Source organism: Ochlerotatus camptorhynchus, unplaced genomic scaffold (assembly GCF_037179485.1).
Source record: "Ochlerotatus camptorhynchus isolate MF236.1 unplaced genomic scaffold, CSIRO-AGI_Acam_v1.1 ptg000434l, whole genome shotgun sequence".
Taxonomy (NCBI): Eukaryota; Metazoa; Arthropoda; class Insecta; order Diptera; family Culicidae; genus Ochlerotatus; species Ochlerotatus camptorhynchus.
Window position 1 is genome coordinate 1,209,798 of NW_027040920.1, and position 27,309 is coordinate 1,237,106.

At 38.4% G+C, this 27,309-nt stretch overlaps 2 protein-coding genes across 3 annotated transcripts; one reads left to right on the top strand and one right to left on the bottom strand.

Moving 5' to 3' along the window:
• Window positions 1-21,638: 21,638 nt before the first annotated feature.
• LOC135711617 (uncharacterized) lies at window positions 21,639-22,951 on the bottom strand. Its single transcript, XM_065234485.1, has 2 exons — window positions 22,727-22,951; window positions 21,639-22,659 (listed from the first exon to the last, which is right to left on the bottom strand). The coding sequence occupies exon 2, from the start codon at window positions 22,575-22,577 to the stop codon at window positions 21,639-21,641; it is 939 nt and encodes a 312-aa protein (XP_065090557.1). The 5' UTR covers window positions 22,578-22,659; window positions 22,727-22,951.
• Window positions 22,952-24,339: 1,388 nt separating this feature from the next.
• Window positions 24,340-25,807, top strand: LOC135711535 (proline-rich proteoglycan 2-like). 2 transcript variants are annotated; one of them, XM_065234404.1, is made up of 4 exons: window positions 24,340-24,603; window positions 24,678-25,233; window positions 25,282-25,513; window positions 25,574-25,807. In XM_065234404.1, exons 1-4 carry the CDS (start codon window positions 24,418-24,420, stop codon window positions 25,728-25,730), a joined length of 1,131 nt encoding a protein of 376 aa, XP_065090476.1. In that variant the 5' UTR covers window positions 24,340-24,417; the 3' UTR covers window positions 25,731-25,807. The 2 variants fall into 2 exon arrangements, with proteins under 2 accessions (XP_065090476.1, XP_065090477.1); XM_065234405.1 differs by lacking the exons at window positions 24,340-24,603; window positions 25,574-25,807 and having other exon boundaries at window positions 24,910-25,233; window positions 25,282-25,401.
• Window positions 25,808-27,309: the final 1,502 nt, after the last annotated feature.

Consider the following 27,309-nt stretch of genomic DNA (forward strand, 5'->3'; position numbering starts at 1 on the left):
CCAAACGACCCTTGACTGAATCGCTTATGTACTCTACATATTTTTCGATTTTGTCAATAAACAATACCAAAATCATTCATGTTTAATGTTTTTTACGTTCCGATTCAAATTGCGCTTGCAGTTTCCTCTTCATCGATATCGCTGTTCTCGCCGTTGTCATCTGTGAAGGCCAAAATTTGCAAAACATCCCCGGAGCACACCTCACTATTGTTTTTCAGTAGTTCCCTCATGTTGGAAATTAACGGATCAGAAGACGGTGAAGAAAATCTGTATTCGTGGCTTCTCTGGAAAACTTTCTTGTGTGGTGGGTTCTGTATTGCATGGTAGCTTTGTTTTTGCTTTCCTGGGCCTCTTCAAATAGTTGCCTAATGGGTATTGGAAACGAAGGAATCATTTTCGCCCCGTGTATGAGCACTTTATGAACAAACACGGGGAGATAGTACCATGGATATAGATCGACTAGTTTACGAGCCGTTCCCAACAAACATTGGAAGCAGAATAAGAGCCTATTCAGGCAAAAATATGCTTTTTCAGCTGTAGAATTGCTTATTCAGCCTTTAATCAATAAAAATTGTTTGTTGGGTTTCTATTCCGTAGCTTCCGAACCTCTCGAAGTTAATTACGTAGCCTGATGATAGTATAAGAGTTATTAGTTGAATACACATTTATACAAGTATTCATATGATTTATTACATGACGTTAATTACCAACATGAGGGAACTACCGAAAAACAAAAGTGAGGTGTGCTCCGAGGATGCTCTGCAACTTTTGGTCATCACAGATGACAAATCGAAAAATATTTAAAGTACATAAGTGAATCAGTCAAGGGTCGTTTGGAGGTGGTCTGGCTTTGATCCCGAGTCATTTTGTTGGTCACTAGAAATAACCCAGATTGCTTGGTTATCCATTTGTATGCCTCTTTTCACACCTACTCGATAACAATCTCGTGGTTGCACAAAATCGCCATTTCAAATTCTGAAAAGTGACAAGTTTCAATGCAAGTATTTCGGCTAAGGGTCACGTGAGGGTGGTCTGGTTTCTTCACCATTTCATTGCATTTTCTTGTACTTTCAATTGCTCAAAGAATGGCCTGCTCGTTTTTGCCCGTTTAGAAGTTATTAGTATTGGAAGTTGGCTAATTTTCAACCAAAAAATGTAAATAACTTTTCAAATATTAATGATAGCAATTTGCAGTCTTTTTAAAACATATGGAATTTTATATTTGTAACATCTTTGTAGAACATGCCAAATATGTAGAAATATTGTAGAAAAGTTACAGGTACAAAATTGATTTTAACGATGTCTCCTCAAAAAAACCTTTATATCTCAGCAGTTATAAGAACTAGAAAGTTATAGTCTTCAGCAAAGTTGTTCACAGTAATGTTCTCTACAGCTTTGCGCTACACAATTATGTTGTATCTCATCATATTTAAAAAAAAATCGCCTTTCACTTTTAGGTGGATTAATCTTTATTTTTTTTTACCATAAGAAGGAGTGTTGTTACCCAAGAAACTTCTCAGAAGACACCTAGTACCTTTAATCAACCATTTCAGCGTAAATAAAAAAGCGCGTGTCTTGATACCCTTGGCACCACTGTGCGTCGGTAGCATTGGTACTCAGTACGGAAAACAAGATCGACGGAAAACAAACCAAAGGAACAAAAAACCTCGGAGTGCTTGCGTTCATGAAATGGGCTTTTGGAGTTGCGATAGAACTGTCACATTCTAACTCCCGGATTTAAGCTTCTTGCAATTATTTATATAAAAGATGGTTGCAGGAGGATTTTATACATAATGAAACTGCCAGTCCTTCGGAAGGGAAGTAAAGCCGTTGGTCCCGGCCCATGTGTGTTGAATGGGTGCGATATCCTACGCAGATGTGGAAGCTGCCTTTCTGCACATTCGATTGCCGTCAATGGATGGCAATCGATGTCCGTGGTGATTGGCACTAGATTGCGGAACAGAGACCGACGTTAAATAAAGGAAAGAAGAAACTGCCAGTCAGTGGGAGTTAGGTTGTAAATACACACACACACCCCCAACCCCCTCCCAGACATAAATACTGGCGGCGGCACTGGGCTTAGCCAGCCTATAGAAACCCTCTATTCCGAAAACTGGGCGTAGCAAACCCTAACTACGACGCTGTTTGCTGATTATTACAAATTAGACACACTTGCAACTGTGCATGCATATTCTTCTTGGTAAAAAGTATTACCTCAACTTAGCATATAACAACTGTATTCACATGTCCATGAATCTGCACTATTGCCTTAACCACTACTGAACTTTCACTGCATCCCAAACAGGAAAAAATATACACTTAAATATTAGAAATCACACCAATAACAATGTTCGTAAAACGGTTATACCATCGACAGACATAATTGTAGTACCGTTGTACTCCTTTAATCCGGTACCGTAATTGTTGTACTATATTAGAAGAGTACAACGGTACTACAATCATACCTGTCAAAGGTATTAAAAACCATTCGACTCAGTACCTCAGAAAGCATATCGTCGGCTTCCGACATATCTTGACTTTCGACAAAAACCAAAGCGCTAACCACAATTAGGCAAAGCAAAAGAACCGCCTTCATTTCGTCGTGCGTTATCTTCACTGTTCACTTTATATACTGAAAAGGGCAGCTCAAAGACAGGTGTATTTATGACGAGCTATGCGCTACCTGTGAAAAGTGCAAACTAGTTTTGGCATTATGATGTGCACAAATTCCACTAAAATGGACCGTGCAAGGTAACCTCTTCTAACGAGTTCAACGAGTTCCGCTCATTACAACCGAAATGCGTAGTAGAATCTTCCAAAAGCCTACATAACTACTAAGAACGCCTTTTTCGATTCACTAAAAACCACGAGATACATACGTAATTGGTGATCCATCTGATTGACAGGCCTCACAGATTCATACTCCAAACAGTTAAATAAGTAGCCAAATCATCCGAATAAATGAACTTGAGGATAATTCGGGAGCCAGCACATAAATGCAGCAACCTAAACCAGCTAAACCAAAACATAATGCATCCAAGTTAACAAACAAATTCCGAAAACCTCTGCTGAAAAAGCAATAAATTTTTACGAACCCGATTCATTCACACTTAATCGTAATCATAAGCCACTGCAACGCAACCATTATTGCCATAGCGATCACGGGAAATCCAAACCAACCCACTCCAAACATGAACCACATCCGCCGCCGCCCAGAGCATTTTTCACGCCAAAGAGGAAATATTTATTATTCCACTTTTGACCCCTTTTATTATCGAGTGAGCTTCTTTTTGTGTATCTGTTCCCCTCCACGGGCAGACGATTACGAACTGCTCTGTGATTGCAGATGTCCCGTCACCCCCTTCCGAAAACCTTGATCCTTTTTTCCGGTCCATACCGCATCAGAAAATCCTCACACACCACCGACCGGTTGGAACTTGCTGGGCATGGAAGATATACAGCCGGGCATAAATTGGTCGCTCCTCCCTGCCACAGCTACTGGACGACGGGGATTCCAAGTGGATCAGGGACCAAAGGCAGCAGCCGGTTGTCAACAAGCAATGCAAATCGGCTTATTTTCTATTTCCTATTATTGTGATTATATTGTACCTTGATATTCGAATAAAATTTATATCTCGTTGCCGCCACATGCACAGGGAGAGAGAAGAAGGGGAGGGCCACACGTACCGTCATTAGCACTTCACTTGGCTGCCGGGCCGCCAGGGTTGGGTTGGTACACAGTGTCATTTTCATGGTTTCCATCGCCGGCGGCTCTGTCGGTCGGTGAGAGGATTTCAAACTATACATACTCTGTGGGGATGGAAAAGCCTGAATGAAATGACAAGGGGCCACGACCTGGAGTCATATTTTACGCTTTGCGAAACAGATATTCATTTTCCGAGCAGAACCGGTATGCCTCAGCAGACGACGATGGTTGGATTATAATGAAATGGAAGTGAAAATTCGTTAAGTGACATCGTTTAAAAATTAATTAAATGTGGGATCGTCGGTAGTAGGAAAACTCGATTTAGGAATCGAGAGTCGTCATGAATATCATATATCTACAGGTGGGTGACTTTATGCATTGATTGACGACCACTGCTTTTCGTGCAAACCGACAGAGTCTATAGCGGAGTAATATATTTTCAAAGTGCTTGCAATAAGGCAACCTATAATGTCATTTGACGTGACATGTCAATAATTGAAGTATGTTTACAACTTATCGCAGAGAGCCTAGCTACTGATTGCAAAATTTTAAGAGATTATAAAACCTGTAGGACTTTTGCTCAGTCTGCAATCAGAGATAAGTGGAGTCCTACATTCACATATGTGATAGAGTAAGTAATTATGAACGAATTAAGAGGATTTCGTTTAGTAATTTTCTAATGGGATAACTTGCAACAGTTATGTCTAGTAAAAAAAAATTAAGTTTATAATGTTCCGGTCATTGAAAATCAAGTAATAGAGGTTCTTTGATCATACAAACTGATTACTGAAGTTATGTGAAATTCACATGGATATTTTCCACTGGTTATGTGATTTATTTTACGAGTGTAAAGCAAACAGTGATGGATAATCATCATTTTGCGATTAATTGGATTTATGCTAAGTTTTTAAGCAATGTAAATATTTTTTATAGTGGTTGTGCCAACAATACCACTAACCTAACTGAAAATGATGTCCAGTTGATCAAAAGGATTTTTTTTACCCTGTATTTGGCGTTAAATAATTCATACAGTTTCATTACAGCCGGAGATATTTGTATTTTAGTAAACACACTTTTTTGAGTGTCATTTCATCTACAAAACTATCCTACCGACTACATTTTTGGATTCAGCACACGAAGTTCAAATATGCTATAAACTACCCAACAAACAATCGCCTTTTGAAGAAACGACTTCTTGACGATTTTATTCAACTGCATGCTTAATACTACTTGTACAATTTTTAATAATAACTTCTGTTCACACAAATCTGGAGAATTTATTCAACAACGACGGTGTTGGTTAGTATGTCGTCGAGAAGCTTTTATTCAACAGCCATGAGGTGTAACAGAGCTTATGCGATGAATTGTTTTATTATTCAGCGTTTATTGGACCTTTGCTTTCTTAAACAGCGATGATGTATACGTTTGATTATCATTTTAATTAACGTTTAAATTAGACACTATTAGCATTAGCATTAGCATCGAACAAGTTGCACAATATCGTAGGTGGTACGAATTCAAAACTATTAAGAGCAAGACGGATTTCTGTAACTGGACAGATAGTAAGTAGGAAATAAATACTATCTCCCAGATAAAGAAACATCCCGCTCCAACAGTTGAGGATTGTCCTGGCCACGTCCTTACTACCTAACTCTACGACCCCTCATAAATGTCTCGGGAATTTAGGAATTATGTTAGTAGGGAAGGTAAGCCATAGGATACACCCAGTCAGTGTTGCTGGCATATGTAGATTTTTTTTTTATAAATTTGAAATTGCTGTCTGCTGGAATAAAATGAAGATATAACATGGTGAACTCACCATCGTTGTTACATTCGTAGCTGAATAATAGGAAGGAATTATGATGTGTTGAATATATTTTTTTTTATTGATAGAGGGGAAAACCCGCGGAAGTGAAAATAATTTAACTACCTCTTCTCCCGTAGGCACAAAACCTCTATGTCTTTTCAAGTTAAATCATAATCAGTTACAAATTTCAACAATAAAACATTTTTCAAGTGGAAGCAATAAAGTTAGCAGATTCAAGATGATGGATGACATGTACGATAGATGGCATGGCAGAACTCCCGCTGAGGTGTCTTCAAGGTTCCATCGCGATCGGCATTAATCTGAAAGATACAAATTATACTGCAACAAATTTGCTAATATTTGCATACTTCTACAATAGTGTAACTTTCAAACCAACAAGACCAAGTAGATAAATAAACTTGAAGGGTTGAGGCCTCGATCGCAGTCCTAAAATAAGGGTGTTAATTAAACTGTAATGTTCTGTAAAAATAAAATAAAATGGTCAACCGATTTCAAATTCAATTTGGTCGATGTAGTGTTATACGGTAGATGATATTGAGGAGAAATTATTTCGTTATACTGCATAAAAAAATAATAAAAATAATTACAAAAGATAACATTAGTATTAGCATTAATCAATATCACAATAAACATAATTAAAAGTATGCAAAAACTGAAATACAGCGTAACCATGATTGATGTTTTGTTTATGTGGAGTCAATGTGAGAGTAAATGATGGTGATGATTTCAAAATGCTATTTATCATCTTATTTTAACGATGCTGTTGGATTTGATATTAAATAAGATTTTATGTGATGTGAGATGGATTGTAATCATGTGCAGAGAAAAAAAAATCACCTAGGAAAGAAGGTGATACTTATTTAAACATAAATATTGCTAATATTAATATGTAAGTTCCTATAGAAAATGATCTAATACGAGATGTAACTTTGGAGCATTAAATTTGAGGCTTGTTTTTGAAGATCCAACATATAAACATGTAATTAAAGGCCCTCCTATCAAAAGTTTATCATTTGTAATTTCTGGTATTTTAAATTAGACACTATTATACATTTATTAATCGATTATTCAACTGCAGGAACAATAACCCGAAAATAAAGAACGGTAGAGACAGACATAGTTGTCTTTTCTTTAGTAATTGTTTTCATTATTTCTGACGAAGCACGCACCACACAGATATTAGAAAATTTATTACATTCATATACATGTCCATTGCTTGGGTTTCGAACCATGTACACCGATCACCAGCCGCTTGCCTTGCCATCTGTGCTATCCTGGAATACATCAGGGCTGCTCAATATTTAATAAAAGTTTGCTTGAAGCTGAATACCTATCAGCATTCCCGATCGTCCCAGGGTCCAGTGGAAATCATTAATTCATTCATCGTTGTTTTACATGAGACCAATTCTACCTCTTCACCTATCCAATTTCAAAGGAAAGGATGCTGGATGCTATTTATTAAACTAAATCAATGAATTTGTTGTCGTGAGTGATGTGATCGATGATTACGATTTAGAACACTACACACTACTAAAAAGTCATGTAAATTTCGGTTCCCTGAGACCGACACATGTAAGCGGGCCTTTTGACATAAGAATCCGTTGAAAGAGACGTGAAAATCAATTCAATCAAACGTTCTCTTCGTCGACTAGCTAATGTTTCGGTTTGAGAACACTTAATTTTACATGAAATGATTGTTTACGTTCTATGATTTACGTCCAATATGGATTACGTCTCGTGTAAAAGTAGTTATTTCTAAGTGTGCAATTAAAAAGGGTTGAGCTTGGGATTGAACTCGCGACCTTCTACTTGGAAAGCGAAAACGGTAGCCACTACTCTACTGATTTCGTCTTGTTGTTAGACTGAACCAGTGTTGTGGAATAATGAATCTAATACGTCGTTTATAAAGGATTTATAAAGCATGCAATTCACACCTAAGCGCATAGTGGTATAAGAGCTATTTTGCAGACTGTATTCACCTTTATACAGCAATATTGTAAAGCAATGCAATGAAATCTAATAATGCAGCTACAAAACATTTATTAGACGTCTTGCTTTATTAAGTTTATTAAATCAATTGAAAGCAGTCTAATTAAAGCGTCAATGTATATGGAAATTAAACTTATTCAGTTTGTTATTAGATCAAAATTCTGGTTCTGAATCAGAAAGACTGTCAACTTTTATAAAGCTTTTAATAAATAAATTAATCATATCAGAGCAAACAGCGGAATAAAGGCGCATATATCGATCTCAATGAGCTTTTTTTCAGCACATAATTCGATATCCTGTTTTATTTAGCAGGATTTATTCAATATGTATGCTTATTTGTGACTTTGAATTTGTTTGTTGGGTAGTGTTATCAGAGATATAAAATTTTGTCATGTGGAACCATGATTCGGAACAACCGGAACTGGTTCTACTGTGACCAAATGGCTCTAAAGTTGTAGTTTTGTGTGCCATTGGTCATATTTCGTCGAGTAGATGTGATTTCATGTGTCGCTTGATATGGTTATGAGCTATGTCAAATTTGACCATGTGGAACGATGATCCGGCACAACCGGAACTAGTTCTACGATGGTCATATGGCTCTTATTTATCATATTTCGTCGAATAGATGTGATTTAATAAGTCGCTTAGTATGGTTATGATCGATAATAAATTTGACTACATGGATCAATAATCCGGAACATCCGGAACCGATTCCAAGGTAGACAGGGATCTTATGATTGTTCTCTATCATTTCCGGGAGTTCCACAAAAAATATATTGTCGCATGATAAAGATTGAAAAATACGCACCCGTGCCAACACATTCTTGAATATATAACAAAGAGGAAGGGGCCTGGGGTGGAGCACCATCCAACATATGCAAGCATTATTCACCGGAATGATGTTAAAACAATTTAAATTGAATAGGTCAAGGCATCTCTGATATACAAATTTTAGAAAATAAAAAGTTTTGAAATGCAGAGAGCTCTACGACCTCTCATAAAAGTCACAGGAGTTTTGAGGTTTGTTAGTGGGGAGGGTAAAGTCATAGGATACGTTCGGTAAACGTTGCTGGGAGATTTACGATAGCATTGGTTATGTTGTGTGTGATAGTATGTATGTTTAAAAAAAAGTAAATGTATATGTGTATGTGAGTGTGGTTGTGTGACTTTTTCATTACTCTAACCGAAACAACCCGAAACACGAAAAAACGGAACAAAATCAATATTATTTCATAATTTTGATAAGTCTATAACAGTTTTTTTTTTATCAGTGTGTATTTTTTTTCTGCAAAAACAATCCAGTATACCACAACTTTGGATCAGACGTCATTTCGATTAGATGAGCGGTTGTCGTGTACTATGATTTATTGAAGAACATCAAATACGCCATTTTGAAAAACTTAGCGTGAGTCAAAATCGCCGAATATCAACACAAACTTGGTTTATTACCCCTAAGTAAACAGTTTGGGAAATTCCATCAAACTCTGAGAGTTTGCTAGTATGGTGTATACCACCCTTAAAAGAATAAGCTACACGCTAACTTGAAAGTACCCATTAATGGTTGAAAAAGACCCATTTTGAAGAAAAGTGGCTTATCTCATTAAATGAGTAAATTTTTTACCCATTAATGAGTATCTGTTACCCATTAATGAGTAATTGTTAATCATTAATGGGTAACAGATACTCATTAATGGGTAAAATTGTTTAATCATTAATGAGTTAAGCCACTTTTCTTCAAAATGGGTCTTTTTTACTCATTAATGAGTACTTTCAAGTTAGCGTGTAAGGTTTCTGGGTAGCACTCGAAGAATGAATATTTGTATATGTATTATAGAAATGAACGGAATGATTGTAAACAATAAATACCGTATGCGTGATAATGTTTGCACCATCGTACAAATAAGGTTCCCGTTTCACCTGTGCATACAATACCTTGGTTTTCTTTGCATACACGTAACCTACACGGTGTTTCGTGAAAACCCATTAATGGGTAAAAAAATACCCATTTTCAAACCATGTATGCAGCTGTCAAAAAATGGGGGAATTTTGAAATCATAAAATGGGTGAAAAAATACCCTAAACATATTTAGCGAAAATAGACGATCTCCGGAAAATGTTAGAATCTGAAACGTTGGAGCAACCGGTGAACACTCGTGTTTATTTCAGTTACTGTGGGGACGTAATTTGTGATTAGCCCCGGTCCCTTTCAAATTGTATCATTATTTATGTACGGTCCTTATATTTGAAATGACGTTTCACATTCATCTAGTGATGGTCGATTTTCATTCGAATAATCGTTTAATCGATTAACGAACCGAAAAGTAAACTATTTGTAATCGGTTAGATCATGCCGATATAAGCATTAACATCTCCACAGGATCATCACCGATCGTTTCAAACATGTGCTGCACTCTCATTGGTGGAAAAATGGCAGCACAGCGAACAAAAAATAATCGATTAGTTGTTAATCGAGTAATTAAAAAATGGGACATCTCTGATTTTGGTGTGATTGTTTTGATAAAAATGAGCGCAAAATTTCATCTCTTCCGAGGGGACAGCAAAACCACAAAATTACATTGAATACGGGGGGTATTCATTTGATGAAAGGGACCGTGAAAGAGGACACTAAAATAGAAAGTTTTTCTTCCGACAGTTTCATCTTAGTATTTATCTTTGGTTGGAGTGGCTTACGGATAAGTCAATACAAATTATCCAATATGGTATTAAAATATTTCGTGTAAAATTTGAGAGGAACACCTGCATTTGTTTTCAATGTATTAGAAAGTTTTTACATCAACGAGCGCTTGCATCCTCCATTTGTAAAAATGGGTATTTTTTCACCCATTTTACAATAAACACAATTTAAGATAATGGGTAAAAAAACATCCATTTATTGACAGACCACCCATTTACCCATTTATGAGTAAACCATAGTTTACCCATTAAATGAGGAGGTGCACTTTTAGCGGAAATGGGTATTTTTATACCCATTAATGGGTTTTCGCGAAACACCGTGTATAGCTCATACCGTAGTAGCATAGAGGTAACTCTAAGACTAGAAGGTCCCGAAATAACGTGCTCAACTTTTTGGCTCAGCTCTGGTACTCTCTTCGGTCCCAAGCTAATCGATTCACCCCTCGAAACATAGGAAAAACCAATAACCCCTCATTTTATCTGTCAAACTTTCATAGCGAATCAAAACAAACAGTGCGTAGTACTAGAATTTCGACTAGAATGGGGTACGTTAATCGTTTGCTTGGGACCAATAGGCTAGTCAAGTAGTGAGCCAATTTAAGTTTCGTATTGATTGTTGGTAGTAGGCTGTGTATAAAAGAAAATGATTTACTTAGTTTGACAGTTGCACCGTGACGAAGTGGCAGCGTATTCGTTATTTGTCCCACGCGCAAATGTCGCAAAAAGACATTTCAATTGCCGTGGGAGTATCCCGGTGGACCGTCAAAAGGGTTTTAGCCATATAAAAGAAAGGACAACTATCCGAGGTCAGCTCGGGTTCCGAGGGTTATCGCTGCTATCAAAAGGAAGATTCGGATGAATCCAGTGCGTTCAATAAGGAAAATGGCAAAGGAACACGGGATCAGTGACTTTACGGCACGGAAGATCGTAAAGGAAGATTGCGGGGCGAAGTCGAGGTCACGGAAAAAAACTCACATGATTACCAACCGCATCCGGAAGCTACGAGTCGAACGATACAAGAAAAGCTTGAAAATCCTGTTCACCGACGAGAGTATGTTTACCGTCGATCCCGTATCAAATTCCAGAACCGACCGGTGTATTAATTCTCATCCGGTAAAAGACGTGGCCGACGAGCACAAGAACGTGTATCTGACCAAGCATCCTGCTAGCGTTATGGTGTTTGGATTGGTGGCTTCCGATGGCAAAAAAATGGACCCGGTGTTCATTCCAGAAGGCGACAAGGTCAACACGGAGGTCTACACCGAGATTTTAAGTAAGTATGTTCTTCCGTGGATCAAAAAACAATACGGTCCGAAGCCAAATGTTGTATTTGTTGTACAAGATGGGGCTCCGTGCCACACCTCGAACCGCACTCAGAAGTGGTTGCAGGAACATCTTCCGTTCTGGGCGAAGGATATGTGGTCGCCATCCAGCCCCGATCTTAGTCCGCTGGATTACTCAATATGGCGCGTCATGAAGGCCAAGGCCTGTTCTAAACGGCACCCGAGTACAGCAAGCCTCAGACAAACATTGACCCGTACCTGGAGAGAAATGGATCCAGACTACATTATTAGAACCTGCCGTGCATTTCGGAAGCGTGTGGAGGCCGTAATTGCAGCAAGTGGAAACTCGATCGATGATTAACATAGCTTAAGACTCTGAGAAACATCCCCCCTTTGAATAAATAAAAGAAACTCGAAAACGAAATTTTTGAGAATTTTTTTAATGTTGACATTGCTTAATGGTTACATTATCACGCATACGGTACATACATACATACATACATACATACACATGTCATTGTTGACGTTTGTTATCTATCGTCTCACACTTGGAATGGCCATTCGTAAAAAGTAAAAACATCGTAAATTGATAACAATTGATATGAATCATAGAAATCTGACTATCGATCATTTTAGCTACAAACTCTTGAGGCATAAGAAATAAATTGCACATGAGAATTGCACGAAAATTCAATCACAAATCTTATTGACCATTCTGATCCCTCCTGGGAAAGTGTTTCAAGAAGTAACAATTCAATTTTATGACTTTTATTACCCTCAGCCGTTAGCTTCTCCTAGTATCCAACTGAAAGAAATCGAAAGGAAAATTGGCAAAAAGAATTATCCAAATCACATTATTAGCTGACCGGTTTATTTTTTTCGCACTCTACTCATTCTCTGCAATCGATTTTTTCAATCTTTTAAAAAGCAACACGAAATTAGATTTGCCGCCTGCAATCCATACGAGTGCACCACCAATCTATAAACGATAAAACATTGACCCACCTAAACCGTCCACGAAGCGAAGAGGGTTGGAACTTGGAACCGAAAAAAGAAACGACAGGCAATAAGTTGAACGAGATAAATCCACCACGCGTCTCCATATATCTCATCGCATTTTTCCCAGTTTATAAATCATATTTTATCCTCGGCTTACTGTCACATCACCAAGCACCCAACAAAAAATCGCCCCTCATATTTTCGAAGGACCGGGAACGGAATCCTAGAAAATATGCGAGTCGAAAGTGATACTTTTTTCACTCTCTGAAGGGTTTGCGATCAGTTTGTCGGTTAGGGGTAGGGGAGGAAGTGTTGATCCGAGCGGTGGTTAATTAAATGTGTGTTTTTCATTTGTCCCCTTTTCCGGGGGCGATTTATTCACCGCCGACCGGATTGCTGCTTGCCGGCTAGCTGATGGTTACAGTATAAGTGCCAAATGCACATACTGAGAATGAGAGAAAGAGCATCACTTTTGAGTTGGTTGGGTCGAAATTTCGACACCCAAAATAAATTAAATTAATAACATTGTTGTCATAAAATAATCCGGATTATTCTTCGGTAGACAAAGCATTGGCTGAAAATCGTTTCAAACAAAGTTCACCCCCAAAGATGGGTGTAATGGGGAGCAAGTTCAGTTCTTGTTGTCTAAATCGTTTGAATTGGGAGATACCATAAATTGTAACACGTTGGACTTTCCTAGTACTTTTGTATGCGGAAGGCACTTCGATGAGAGCATTTACTGTATACTTAGTTAGGATGAGTTTGTTTCGGATGGCTCTCGCATGGTCTATCGAGTGGACACGCGACCACTCAAGAGGCCATATCAGGCACCACTTGAGAAGATACTAATTTGGCCGGCGCCGGTGGTGTAGTGGTGAGCGTGACTGTTTTCTCACCCCAATGGGTCTGGGTTCAATCCCAGCCGAGGTCGGTGGGATTTTTCTGAGGTATAAAAATCTCTGGGCACGTCTTCCTTCGGAAGGGAAGTAAAGCCGTTGGTCCCGGCCCATGTGTGTTAAATGAGTGCGATATCTTACGCAGGTGTGGAAACTGCTATCCTGCACAATCGATTGCCGTCAATGGATGGCAATCGATGTCCGTCGGTAATTGGAACTAGATTGCGGAACAGAGACCGACGGTAAATAAAGGAAATAAAGAAGAAGAAAGAAGATACTAATTTGGTACTGACACGTTGGTCACACTAGGGATGCGCATACAATAAATTAAAATAAGTTTAATGTGTTGTGAGAAAGGGTCAACAGCAACTATAGAAGAGGAACAAAAACATATTATTTTTTTAACTTTTACTAAAAAGGGATGAAAAGTAACCTCCTTGACCGCCAAAATGCGCTGCTACTGCAAAAAAGGTTATGGTGCCTTGCTGTGGAGCAAAATGTTCCAGCTTTGTGCGTGACTTCATCATTGTCTACGCTACGAGTTTGTTTGTTTACGTTGTACGTTGTTTCTCAGGAACAATTTTTGCCAAGTTTTACCCTAACTGCGGTCATGGAAGTGCAACGAAGCGTAACAAGTGAGTTTTGCGGAATACCGTCGGATTTTTCCCTAGTGGATTCTATTCGTTTGTGGAGCGTATGTTACTTCCAGTACCACTTCGAGCACACGCAATTGTATTTTGCTAAAGAATTATGATATATTTCTATTGGTTTTATTGCGGACTTCACATCAAACTGGTCAAATAACCGCGTTTTCACTTACTAAAAAGGGTGCGATTTTTCTTCAAATCGCCTTGGTGTCTTGCGTGCACTCATTCTTTATTATACAAGCAATAACTGCTCCGAAGACACCAAAACGATTTGACCGAATCGTGCACTTTTGTCACTCTTTTTGCATTTTTGGAGCTGTCCAGTTCAGATGCAATCAGCAATATTAACCGAACTGAAATTTATAAAAAAATATCCATTCAAAATTTATTATATAATTGTTAATTATGCTTGAAACTCTCTTATGTTAACATACGCGTTTTACTGCTGTATTTTTTATATTTATAAACATTTCGTTTGAATTTATTTCTCCTCCCCCTTACAATACTTTTCAACTTAAGGGGAGGTTTACTTGGATTTTTTCAAAAAAAAATTGATTTTTTTTGCATAAAATGAAAGCTACAAGTGTGTAGAATATGTGGCCAAAAGGATTTTACGATCCGAAACATATTTAGCGAGTTATGGCGCTTTGAGTGAACCTTTGTCATGCGCGCTGAGGGACGCTACAAAAACTTTAAACGCGTTTTTCTCGAAACCATATTTTTTTATAACAACTTAGAGCATAGGGCTTGAACAAATGATCCGATTTACAATCGGAAAATTGCGCTTTGAAGGATACTATTTTTGTATGGCTTATACCTAAAATGAAAAAAAAATTGTTAGTTACTTTATATCAGAAAAAGGTTGTGACAACACGCTGGAACGATTTCCACGCTTCTTCCTCATCTGGTGTCAAAACTGTATTGAATGCGGTATCATTGAGCAGTTTTTTGATCTGTGGGCCAACAAATACACCTTCCTTTATCTTTGCGTCAGATAAATTTGGAAATACTGATTTCAAGTACTGGAATGCCGGCCCTTCTTTTTGCAACGCTTTGACGAAATTTTTCAACAGCCCAAGTTTTATATGTAGTGGTGGAAGTATTATGCGTTCTTTTACCACAAGAGGATCATTTTTAACGTTGTCTTTACCAATTGTGAAATTATCCCGTTTTGGCCAATCTTTTCGGACGTAGTGTTCCTTACGAGCTCAACTGTCCCATTTACACAAAAAACACATATATTTTGTGTATCCCTGTTGCAACCCAGTCAACATGGCAACCACTTTAAGATCGGAACAAATTTTCCAATTGTGTTGATTGTAATTTATCAAATTGAGCAATAGAGCCATTGATTAATACGTTTCCTTCATATTAACGGTATGAGCTAATGGAATAGAAGGTTTCTCATTCCCTTGATGCAGTAAAACGGCTTTCAAGCTCAACTTGCTGCTATCGATGAATAAACGCCATTCTGTTGGATCATATGGCTCACCAAACTCTTCAAACAAGCTATTTACGTCATGGCAAAAACATGCCTTGTCCTTTGTAGAATAATATTTGTCAAATTTCTTGTGACGATTCCTGTGACAAGAAATTTTGACCTCCTTGCTCAGCATGTTGTGTTCTTTCAAGCGTGATGCCAGCAATTCGGATTCCTCCTTCGATAAGTCGAGATCTCGCACCAAATCATTAAATTCGGATTGTGTAAACAGTTTTGGGTTTCTTTCCAATTCCACCTCGAAGTCTTCCTCGCATTCCTCCTTGAATTCCTCCTCACTTTTTGTAACGGTCGATTCAACAGAGGGCGCTCGTTTCCGCTTTGGATAAACAGGATACGGGACCGAACTTGAATGTGGAACAGGTTTTGTCATAGAAGCCACTTGTGGATACTCAACTGTTTTGTGACGTCCTTGTTGCTTAACTTTTGTCAAGCAGAAATAACAATCCGTTGCATGACAAAACGGTCGACGCCATATGGTGGGCATGTCAAAGGACAAATAGCGACTGACAGATAACAAATAAGTGAGTTAGTAAGTAAGACATTAACACTTATCAAAAATAGATGAAGTAAGATAATGTCGATCAGAAAAGAACAAAGCACTACCATGCTGTACATAAATTGTTTATAAGAAAGTTATTCAAAAAATCAATTTACCTTGCGCCTGACATCCACCTAGCCAAGCACGTTTTGCACGAACTACATAATACTTTTGGAATCCACGGTTCGTCAAAGTCTCCAGGATCAATTTTAAAATAAAGCCTGTATGCAGTTTGCAACGAAGCAGTGAAATTGACCGATTTTGTAAATATATAGTTGCCACACGCGTAACAAAACTTTTGAGGATCATTTTTACACTTGAATTCACGTTTTGTCGTATACATCGTTAAGCAATGTTAAAGAAAGAAAGCTGTCAAATTGAGTTGGTTGCGTTAGGTTCTCGCCGAGCGGTCTCACAAACACTAGCGTAAATTATATTGTTGAAAATATCCCATTTAATTTTGCGTGACAGCTGGTAGTGTTAGTGAAATGCACCGTATGCGTACACGTCCGCAGAAAGGCTTACTGGAAGTGGTGCATGAACCTAGGAGCGGGACAACGGCCAATCTTGGAACATTCAATTTCCATGATTTTACAAAAAATTTCATAACTTCGACAATTTCCAACCGATTTCATCCATTAAAGGCTCATTTTCTCCAGTTTTGAATGGACTTTAAGAATAAATTATGGAATGATTTTTTGAATCTTTTTATCCCATTAAAAATGTTGATTAAAACAAGATTTTTATGGAAAATTTGCAGGAAAAATAAAAAAAAATGCTGTAAATTTTTAAATGACTTCAAAATTAAATTTTTAATTAAGACATAATATTCCAGTGAACGATAGCAAATTTACTAAGCTTCATTTTCATAAAAAAAGATTTAAAATTGGTGCACTAGTTCCAAAGATATTGACATTTTAGTTATCGTACTTTTGTCCAAAATTCAAAAAATCAAAATTTTTGTGTATCTTAAAAATGGCTCTACTTTAATTTTTTCTGACCACGGCATTGAATTCAGCGTAGGATTTTGCATTAGAAACGTTGGTCAACCACTAAAGTTCACACTTTTTATGTTGTTTTGTAAACTAGTGATATCTTTACTCTATGAGGTGCGAGGTGCAGTCATTCCGTTCAAACAGTTTCATAAGTTTTGTAATAAATCGAATCCTTGATAAAACTGCATGTGGGGCAAAAGTACGCAGCAGGCGCGGGGCAAAAGTACGCACAGGATGTCGCATTGAAATGGTTATGTTTTCGTACAGGAACTACAAGCGCAAAACCAGTCGGCAGAAATGCACATCCCAGATGCTCGAAACAGCTCAGCAAAGAGTCCGGGATGGCATTACCCGTTTTGCATGGAACCTTAATATGTTTTATATGAACCTTTATGGAAACCAACAAACTACAACTCTCATCACCCTCCCTCCCTCACGCTTCTGCCTCTAAAAATAAAACGTAGTTTTTGGATGCTCCCTAATCCTGGTTGACCAGAGGGGAGGTACAGTACTCAAGAAACTATTTGTTACAACCATTATTTGCGACAAATACATTATTTGTTCAATGCGTACTTTTGCCCCGTACAATGCGTACTTTTGCCCCGTAGGGACAAATTTACTCATTTGACTATTTTTAAAAACTGTTTCAGTTCTCATATTACACAAATATTTTGGTAATTTCCAGTACTACGTTTGAAAGGTAAGACATTAAGGCAATACGTGGTAACTTTGTCGCATGGTATTTGCCTTTCGTTCAATAGTTAACTTACTAAAAAAGTTAAGTGCGTACTTTTGCCCCAAATTACTCTATACCCTGATATATACACACTTAGATTTTTTGCCGAGATAGGCACCGCCGAGCAGCTCGGTATTTTATTTTGCTGGATCTCAGCGAAACACTTGCCGAGATTTAGCAAAATTTATGTTGTCAGCAGAGATCTCGGCAGAATTCCCGTCTATTATGTTAGCGATCAGAAAATCGCTGATTGTGACTCATAGAAAGCAAAATTTACAGGTTTTATGTTTCAAACGCATACTTTGTAACCTCTTCTTGTAAGTTACAAGTAAAACATGCCATCATACCATCTTTTGGTTTTATTATTCCGAAAAACATTATTTTAGCTGAAATGAGTATTTGCAACCTTGGCTGATGCGGAATCGGGCAAACTTTTTTCGTCGATTGGTAACTGTTGATGAAACTTGGATCCACTAATACACCCCAGAGAACAGAATGAGTGCCCGGCAACGGACTGAAGCCGGCACGAGTGCTCCGAAGCGACCGAGGGAGGCTAGATGGGTCGGAAAGGTTATGGCATCGGTTTTCTGGGACTGTCGAAAAAAGAAGAACCATCAACAGCGAGTATTACTGTGCATTATTGGAGTGATTGAAGGCCGAAATCGCTGCAAAACGGCCTCACATGAAGCGAAAAAAATGTTGTTTTTGCAAGGCACCGGCGCACAAGAGCATCGCAACCACGGCTAAAATCAATGACTTACTGCTCCAATTGCATCCGCATCCACCGTATTCGCCCGATTTGGCTCATTCAGACTACTATCTCTTCCCAAACCTCAAAAGATGGCTCATCAATAAAAAAATTCAGTTCACGTGAGGAAATCATCGAGGAGGAGTATTTTGCAGACTCTCCGGAAAATTCAGTGCCAACATTTCAAAGGGGCGTAATTGCATTTGTAAACAATGGCTTTAGCCGTCGGTTTCTCGCGAATAAAAGCTCACTCATGAAAAATAATGACACCAGCAGGTAGAGGAATGTTTCTTCTACCAGTTAGCATTGTAATTTTGGAGAGGTGAGATCTCATTCGCGAGAAATTGACGGCTGAAGTCATTGTTTACAAAAGCAATTACTCCCCTTTGAAATGTTGGCACTGAATTACTTTTAGGATGGGATCATGAAGTTGGAAAATTTGCTGGAATAAGTGTATCGAGCTAAAAGGGGACATTAAATAAAATAAAATAAAACATAAAAAAAAAATCATTCTCAAAGAAGGTTACTTTTCACCCCACCTAGTATTGCGTCCCTACTGGGAGTTTACGCCTAAATAAAATGAAAATGGCATCTTCAAATCCGAGGGGTTTCTACCAAGCTTGTTAGGTGGTCGGTAATCAAAAATTACCATTTTAAATTACTCAGTAATTTCAATGTAATAAAAATAGTTGTGGGTAATTTCTGAGTAATTTCCGTAATTCCTACTGCTTGGAAAATAATTTGGTAATTTTAAAATAATTACACAATAGTTCGAATAATTCCATACAAATTTGTGTGTACTCTAGAATTATCATATTCTTTATTATGATTTTAGTTATTTTAGGTAAACTTTATTACTAAATTTTTAAAACTAGGGGCCACATTACCGATATAAACGCGAACCATAACTTGATCTTACCGAAGATGGTTTAAAATTGTTTATAATCTCTACTTAACTGAAATGGTTATGGAACTGTGATGTGATGTGATGAGAATGGAACCCACCATCAGTGCAAGGATTACCAATGTCTGCAGATACTTTACCGGTAGTAAAGTTCTGCCTGATGGTTTGTTACAGCAGGGTGAATCAGCTTCATTGAAGACCTTTGGAAGACAAAACGACCAGATGGCCATCTGTAATCACGTGACAAGGGACTGGCAAATCCACTAACCCTCGTCCAGTCAAAAAATCCTTTGATTCCCTTAAGTTGATCGATGTTACAAAACCATCTATGGACCCTACCATGACCATTAGCATTAAAGTTCTCAAATCATAAGTAAAAAGGTTATAATATAGTTTTCTTTCCGAAAATGTATGGAGAAAACAAGAATTTTGAATGGTAATGGATCTTAACAACCCTTTATTTGTAAGTTTCACTTGCAAAAAGTTTTAACCTTATGTATTATGGTTTTTAGAAGTCAAACTTACAAATAAAGGGTTGTTAAGATCCATTTATGTAAAGTTCCATAACCATTTCAGTTAAAGTTTAGCAGGGATTATAAACAATTCTTAACCATTTTCGGTAAGGTCAAGTTATGGTTCGCGTTTATGCGGGTTGTTAATCATTGAATAATTGCGTAATTCCAAAGTAATTCCCAAAAGTATTCAAGTAATCGTAGTAATTTCGGTAATTGAGAGTAATAAAAGTAATTGCAAAGTAATAAAGTAATTTTAATTAATTGAAAAGTAATCAGAATAATTTTCGGTAATCTGACTGGCACTGACCGGCAATAAACGGTAGTAGAAACCCCTCGTTCAAATCGCAATTTTGAATCAAGCCTTTTTTTTTAAAGGGCCTATAAAAACATTAAGCTTATCTTCGGAAAATTGTTTGTCCGATCGGTTTGGTGCGTTGAGTAATGCTGTAGGAAATGGCTGAGACTGTTTGAAAAAATATGTAAACGCTAAAAAAAATTCACAATATCAAAAAAAAAAGGTAAACATATTTTTTCTCAAAATCTTATTTTTTCATATATTTTCCTGGATAAAAAAATGCCATCTATTGCATTATAGGTCATGATGGAAAAATTATGGACAAAAAACATCAAATTTACAATAAATATATTTCTAAGTGGCACCGTTTTCGAGATGTAGAGGTTTGAATGATAATTTTTTTGAAATGTTGATAATATTTGACACTTTTCGAATGTATTTCGCGATTCTCCAGTTCCAAGAATATTTTTTTTTTTCCAGATAGATAATAAATAAAATGTTTACTTGACCTTCTCTGATTCGCATGAAACTTTGCAAAATTATTTGTTATGGGCAATCATCTAGGCAATCATACAATCATGCAAAAATTCGACCATTTTGGTTCTCGTATTTTTTCAAGATGGCGTCTTTGACAGTTTTCAATAAATTCAGTGCCAACATTTCAAACGGGCGTAATTGCTTTTGTGAACAATGGGTTTAGTTGTCGATTTCTCGCAAATAAAAGCTCACCTCTCTAAATCAACAATGCTAGCTGGTAGAGGAAACATTCATCAACCTGCAAGTGTTAATAATTTTCATGAGTGAGCTTTAATTCGCGGGGAAACGACGGCTAAGGGCATTGTTTACAAATGCAATTACGCCCCTTTGAAATGTTGGCACTGAATTGTAACACTAAAACGTCACTTCTGATCGAAATGAAGTGTGGCACAAAGCTGTTAAGCAATTATGCGAAAAATATACACGGTATTTGTTTATAGTAATTTTGAGTAAAATTTCAAAAAAGTCTACTAGCTCCCACCGACTACCACTGGCTACCCCTCACCATCCCTCCCCCAACAGAGGAGTTTGGTAAAGGAGATGATATACTTTCATCTCCTCATCTATCGTATAAAATGACCACTTTAAATCTGATATTTGACGTTAAGCATCTCCAACTATGTAAATCGTTAACTTCACGCTTGCAGTTATACAAACATGAATAGTTAAAGATTTTTTATCAATTTGGAACTGCAGTGATATTGTAAAGTACGACCTTCATTTGCTATTAATATACGTATTTTATTTTCTCATGACAGGTAAAACATCAACTCCAACTCTTTGTATTCAAAAATTAAGCTTCTATTGGTTCACATTGATATTAACGTTTACCACTTCTGGAGCTGGTCCACTTTGCTGTGCTTGTCCCGGTTGAGGTGGTCCCTGTTGAGGTTGTTGACCAGGGTTTTGTGGAGGGCGCTGTCCTTGTGGTTCTTGTCCGGGGTTTTGGGGTCCTTGTGGCCCTCGAGGAGAGCGCTGGGAATCTTGTCCATATTCCGGATTTTGAGGTCCTTGTGTAGGACGCTGTCCTTGTGGTCCTTGTCCTGGGTTTTGAGAATTCTGTGGAGGGTGCTGTCCTTGTGGTCCTTGAGGCGGACGCTGTGAGCCTTGTGTATGTGGTCCATGGCCATGGTGTTGAGGTCCTTGAGGAGTACGTAGGGAACCGTGTTCCTGTGGTCCTTGTCCGTGGTTTTGAGGGCCCTGTCCTTGTGGTCCTTTTCCGGGGTTTTGGGGTCCCTTTGGGCCTTGAGGAGGGCGCTGGGAATCTTGTCCCTGTTGTCCTTGTCCCGGGTTTTGAGGTCCTTGTGGTCCTTGTCCAGGATTTTGCGATCCCTGTGGTGGACGTTGTTCTTGAGGTTCTCGGTCAGGATTTTGATGTACATGAGGTTCATGCGATTCTTGGGGAGGACTCTGGCCCTGTGATCCATGTGAAAGGCGCTGAGAATCTTGTTGTTGCTCATGCTCAGAAGCTTGAGGTTCCTGTGGTCCTTGGTGTCCTGAGCTTCCCTGATGATTATGATGATACCCTTTCTGACCATCACTTCCTTGTTCCTGATTGTCACCGCTATGATGGTGTTGATGGGAGTGATGACGACTTCCATCATCTTGAGAAGATGGTCTGTTTTCGTGTTGTTGATCTGAATGATCTGAGCTATCCTTCGGTTTTTGAGAAGGGTGTTCACCATGTTCAGAGGGCGCTCCATGTGATGGAGGTTCGTTTTGGGAAGGTTCCTGATCGTGTTCGCTTTCATTGTCTTGAGGATCATGTTCTAGTTGTGATGGACGGGGGGCTTCTGAATCTTGCGGGGATCGAGGATCTTGCATTGGATGATCTCCTGATTCAAAATCCTGTTAATAAAGATGCACAATATTTGAAAAAATAAAGGATTTGATTTTTGTTATTTCAAAGTCATACCTCATCAAATTCCTCGTCTTGGTTGAAATCCGCTTCCTCTGATGCTGCCTTCACCTCGTCAGGGTTCTGACCATCGTAAGAAACCACTTTGTCACCGACGGATCTCAAGAGATCGGGTGTATCGAGAGGTTTGGCAAGAACTATAGCACTGGCCGAAACCAGGCAGAGCAGAAGCAGAACTTTCATGATGCACGTTACTTTCGGTCGTAATTGTTTCGATAGGACGATCTTAGGATACTGAATTCTTCGATGGACCGATTGTAGTATTTATATTAAAGTGTGTCACGAGCTAACGGTACTTGATGCAAGTGGCGCGGGAAACCCGCTGTGTCTGAGAGTATAGTTTGAAAATTCTAGCGACGATTCAGCAGAGTGCCATTGTTGACATTTGTTATCTACCGTCACATCTTTCAGTAAGTGGCCACGCGTAATGAAAAGTTAGCATAATAAATTGGTAATATAGGGTAAGTGTGTCAGTAGTGTTCCAGTTTTTGGCCCTAGCGCCTAATTCAAATTTGAAATAAATTTTCATGGTTTTGGCATCGAAATGAATTTGATAAATAATGATAAAAATGGTAATTTAAGATAGTGCCAATTAAAGGGCCACTAGGGCTAAAAACTGGCACATTTTCTATAATAGTAAAAAATCAACCAAACTCTGCCAACCAAACTAAACAATCAAAATATCTTCAAAAAGCACATTAAACAGGTTACCATTGGTTTTAAAAACGTAAAATCGATCTTAAGAAATGCGACCCTGCAATACAAAATTGAAAAAAATGATGACATCTGACATCTCCTAGACACATTACTCGAACATTAACAACTTCAAATTATCTTTGTTTTGACAAACTATTCCTTCAAAGGTAATTTCATATTGAAACAAAATAAAAAAAAAGCATATAAAAGCCTAAGTGACATTTACTCAACCATGGGCTGATCAAGATACTTTAGAAAATATGAATATCAATTGGGTTCTTTAATTTACAAAAATATATATATCGGTTTTATACATCATCTGAAAGAGCTTCGTTTTCTGAGCACAACGATATTTTTTCGATCCCATAGACTTTTATCTTGGTTTAAAGCAAAATAATAGCTTCGCTTTTTGACACTTAACTACCAAATTGACAGCTTGCTTCTATAAAATGCCCAACCATGGGGCGCAAAGAAAGTGATTTTGCTAAAGTAATCGCACTTATTTAATATAGTTCCAGTGCACCACAATTTATGAAATTTAGGATTTCGGTTCCATTTTTGATGCAGATGACGAATATGCATTTACCTCAATACCCTTAAAAACCCAATTCAAGCTAGAGGACTGATAGAAGGAGGTGTTTTTAATAGATTTTCCTCTCGATATAAACATTACTATCTACCTAAAGTTAAATAACGACAAGTCGATTATTTCAATTCTGTTATCAATTTATGATGAAAACTTTCCTTTACGCGTGGCGCCCACTCACTGAAACGTGTGACCGTAGATAACAAATGTCAACAATGGCACTCTGCTGAATCGTCGCTAGAATTTCCAAACTAGACTCTCAGACACAACGGGTTTCCCGCGCCACTTGCATGAAGTACCGTTAGCTCATCACACTTTGATATATATACTACAATCGGTCCACCGAAGAATTCAGTATCCTAAGATCGTCATATCGTAACAATTACGACCGAAAGTAACGTGCATCATGAAAGTTCTGCTTCTTCTTTGCCTGGTTTTGACCAGTGCTATAGTTCTTGCCAAACCTCTCGACACACCCGATCTCTTGCAATCCGCCGGTGACGAAGTGGTTTCTCACGACGGTCAGAACCCTGACGAGGTGAAGGCAGCATCAGAGGAAGCGGATTTCAACCAAGATGAGGAATTTGATGAGGTATGACTTTGAAATAACAAAAATCCATTGCTTTACTTTTCTAATATTGTGTATAATTCAATCTTCATTTACAGGATTTCGAATCAGAAGATCATCCAATGCAAGATCCTCGACCCCCGCAAGATTCAGAAGCACCCCGTCCATCACAACCAGAGCAAAATCATCAAGACAATAAAAGCGAACATGCTCAGGAACCTTCCCAAAACGAACGTCCATCACATGAAGCACCTTCAGAACATGGTGAACACCCAAAGGATAGTTTAGATCATTCAGATCAACAACACGAAGACAGACCATCTTCCCAAGATGATGGAAGTCGTCATCACTTCCATCAACACCATCATAGCGGTGACAATCAGGAACAAGGAAGTGATGGTCAGAAAGAGCATCATCATAATCATCAGGGAAGCTCAGGACACCAAGGATCACAGGAACAACGTCCACCTCAGGTACATCAAAATCCTGGACAAGGACCTCAGGGACAACGTCCACCACAGGGATCGCAAAACTCTGGGTATGAATCCGAAGAGCAACGTCCTCCACAGGGATCACAACAGCCTCAGCAAGGTCCACAAGGACAGCGTCCTCCACAGGGCCCTCAAAACCCTGGACAAGGACCACAAGGACAGCGTTCTCCACAAGGACCTCGGAACCCGGAACAAGGACCACAAGGACAAGATTTCCAGCGCCCTCCTCAAGAATCACAAGGGCCACAAGGACAGCGCCCTCCACAGGGACCTCAAAATCCTGGACAAGAACAACAAGGACAGCGTCCACCCCAGGGACCTCAAAACTTAGGACAAGGACAGCAGGGACAAGATTCCCAGCGCCCTCCTCAAGGACCACAAGGTTCCCAAAACCCGGAACAAGGACCACAAGGACAAGATTCCCAGCGCCCTCCTCAAGGACCACAAGGACAGCGTCCACCCCAGGGACCTCAAAACCCAGGCCAAGGACAGCAAAACCCTGGACAAGGACCGCAACATCCTGGACAAGGACCACAAGGTCCCCAACAGGGGCCATCAGGACAAGGAGGTCAACCACAGGGACCACCTCAATCGGGATCAGCACAGCCAAGTGGATCAGCTCCAGAAGAGGTTAACATCAATATCAATATAGGTCAGTAAATGTTTGATGTTGTAATTAAGAAGAGTTGGAGTTGAAGTTTAACCTGGAATGGTTCAATAAAATATATATACTAAGAGTAAACGAAGTATACGGTCGTATTTTATAATATCACTGCATTTTCAAATTGATCAAGTAAAATTTTTGTATTTAATCAGTCTATAATTTCTTAAAATTATGAGTTTTATAAAAATATGAATTGTTAACTGAATTTTAAAATAATTTCAGGTTAAGGTTGATGAATTTAAAAAAAAATAAACTTCGTCTTACGAACTGAAATGAAAGATTTGTAGCAATCTGGAGATTTGTTAGTTGAACGATTCACAATAGGAAAATATCCCGGTTTGCTGGTCACCCTGTCAAGAAGCGCGGCCGAAAGAGTTGGAGCACGAAGAAATGGAACAGCATCTGTATCGTTCTCAAAAGACGTTTTTTTTTTGTTCGGGGCATAAAACCACTGCGACCAGTAATTTGATCTATTGTAGTATATCCCGTGTCCTTAGTTTAGTGCATGTCGTATTACTCCTTCACTATTGATAAATGATGAAGTATTCGGTTTTGATACAGTTTTCATTCTTGTCTTGATCGCAAGGAATCGGTTCTAATTTTGAAGGTCCCGCTGTTTATACCCTTCGGCAGGGTGCCTTCCATTCATTTTGACTAAAAAAATGTTTTAAGAAACTATGGAATAATGAGATATTATGAAAATATTTTGATTATGTAAATAACAAGAAAAGATTGTTAAGTTTGTGTTTGACACATAATACCTGCCAATTTTGCTTCATGAGAGTCGCCATAAGCGATTTTTTAATTTTTCTCACCCACTCTTCGCTCTTCATTCTTCGCGAAGAGGCGATCAGAAAAACGCTCATTGTGACTCTGTCAAAGCTAAATTTGCAGGTTTGATGTGTGGAACACAAACTTTACAGTCTTTTCTTATTACTTACACATACAAAATATCATCATAATATCTTATTGTTTCATAATTTCATAAAACATTTTTTTAGTCAAAATGAATGGAAGGCACCCTGCCCTTCGGAGTGTTGAAACACCTTCCAAAGGCGCGCCCTTTGTCAGTCAAAATTGGATTCCTTAGCAACAAAAACAAGCAATGACACCGATAATGACCATGCATCAGAACCCTAGTCTTAGCCACTTCAAACTAGAGAACAGCGAATACAAAATTGGGGATCACGTAGATAAAAAATAACTACCTAACTCATTTCTTCCTTGTTTCAAAATTATCCTCGGTGGACAAAGCCGAGTCTTGTCACTATCAACAAGACATCAAAAATTTTAAAAAAAGGACTAAGATGTGTTCCTTTGATTACAAAAACTCATTTTTCCCTTGTATCAAGATCATCCTCGGTAGACAAAGCCGAGTCTTGTCACTATCAACAAGGCATAAAAAGTAAAATGGGCTAAAATGTGTTCCTTTGATTACTGAAAAATCCTGTTCCCCTAGTTTGAAGTAGTCAAGACTAGGAATCGGTGGTAGATCTTACATCCCGTAACGTACCACGAAAAGGTGATCTACCCACGTTACGGGGCAAAAGACGCTTAAGTTCTGCATGAGTCTCA

Bases quoted from the DNA above. Each gene is read 5' to 3' on its own strand.
- LOC135711617 (XM_065234485.1), bottom strand. From the start codon at position 22,577: ATGATCCTCAAGACAATGAAAGCGAACACGATCAGGAACCTTCCCAAA.
- LOC135711535 (XM_065234404.1), top strand. From the start codon at position 24,418: ATGAAAGTTCTGCTTCTTCTTTGCCTGGTTTTGACCAGTGCTATAGTT. The intron at 24,604-24,677 runs GTATGACTTTGA...CTTCATTTACAG, and splicing joins AAGATGAGGAATTTGATGAG to GATTTCGAATCAGAAGATCA. The intron at 25,234-25,281 runs GTTCTCCACAAG...CACAAGGACAAG, and splicing joins ACAAGGACCACAAGGACAGC to ATTTCCAGCGCCCTCCTCAA.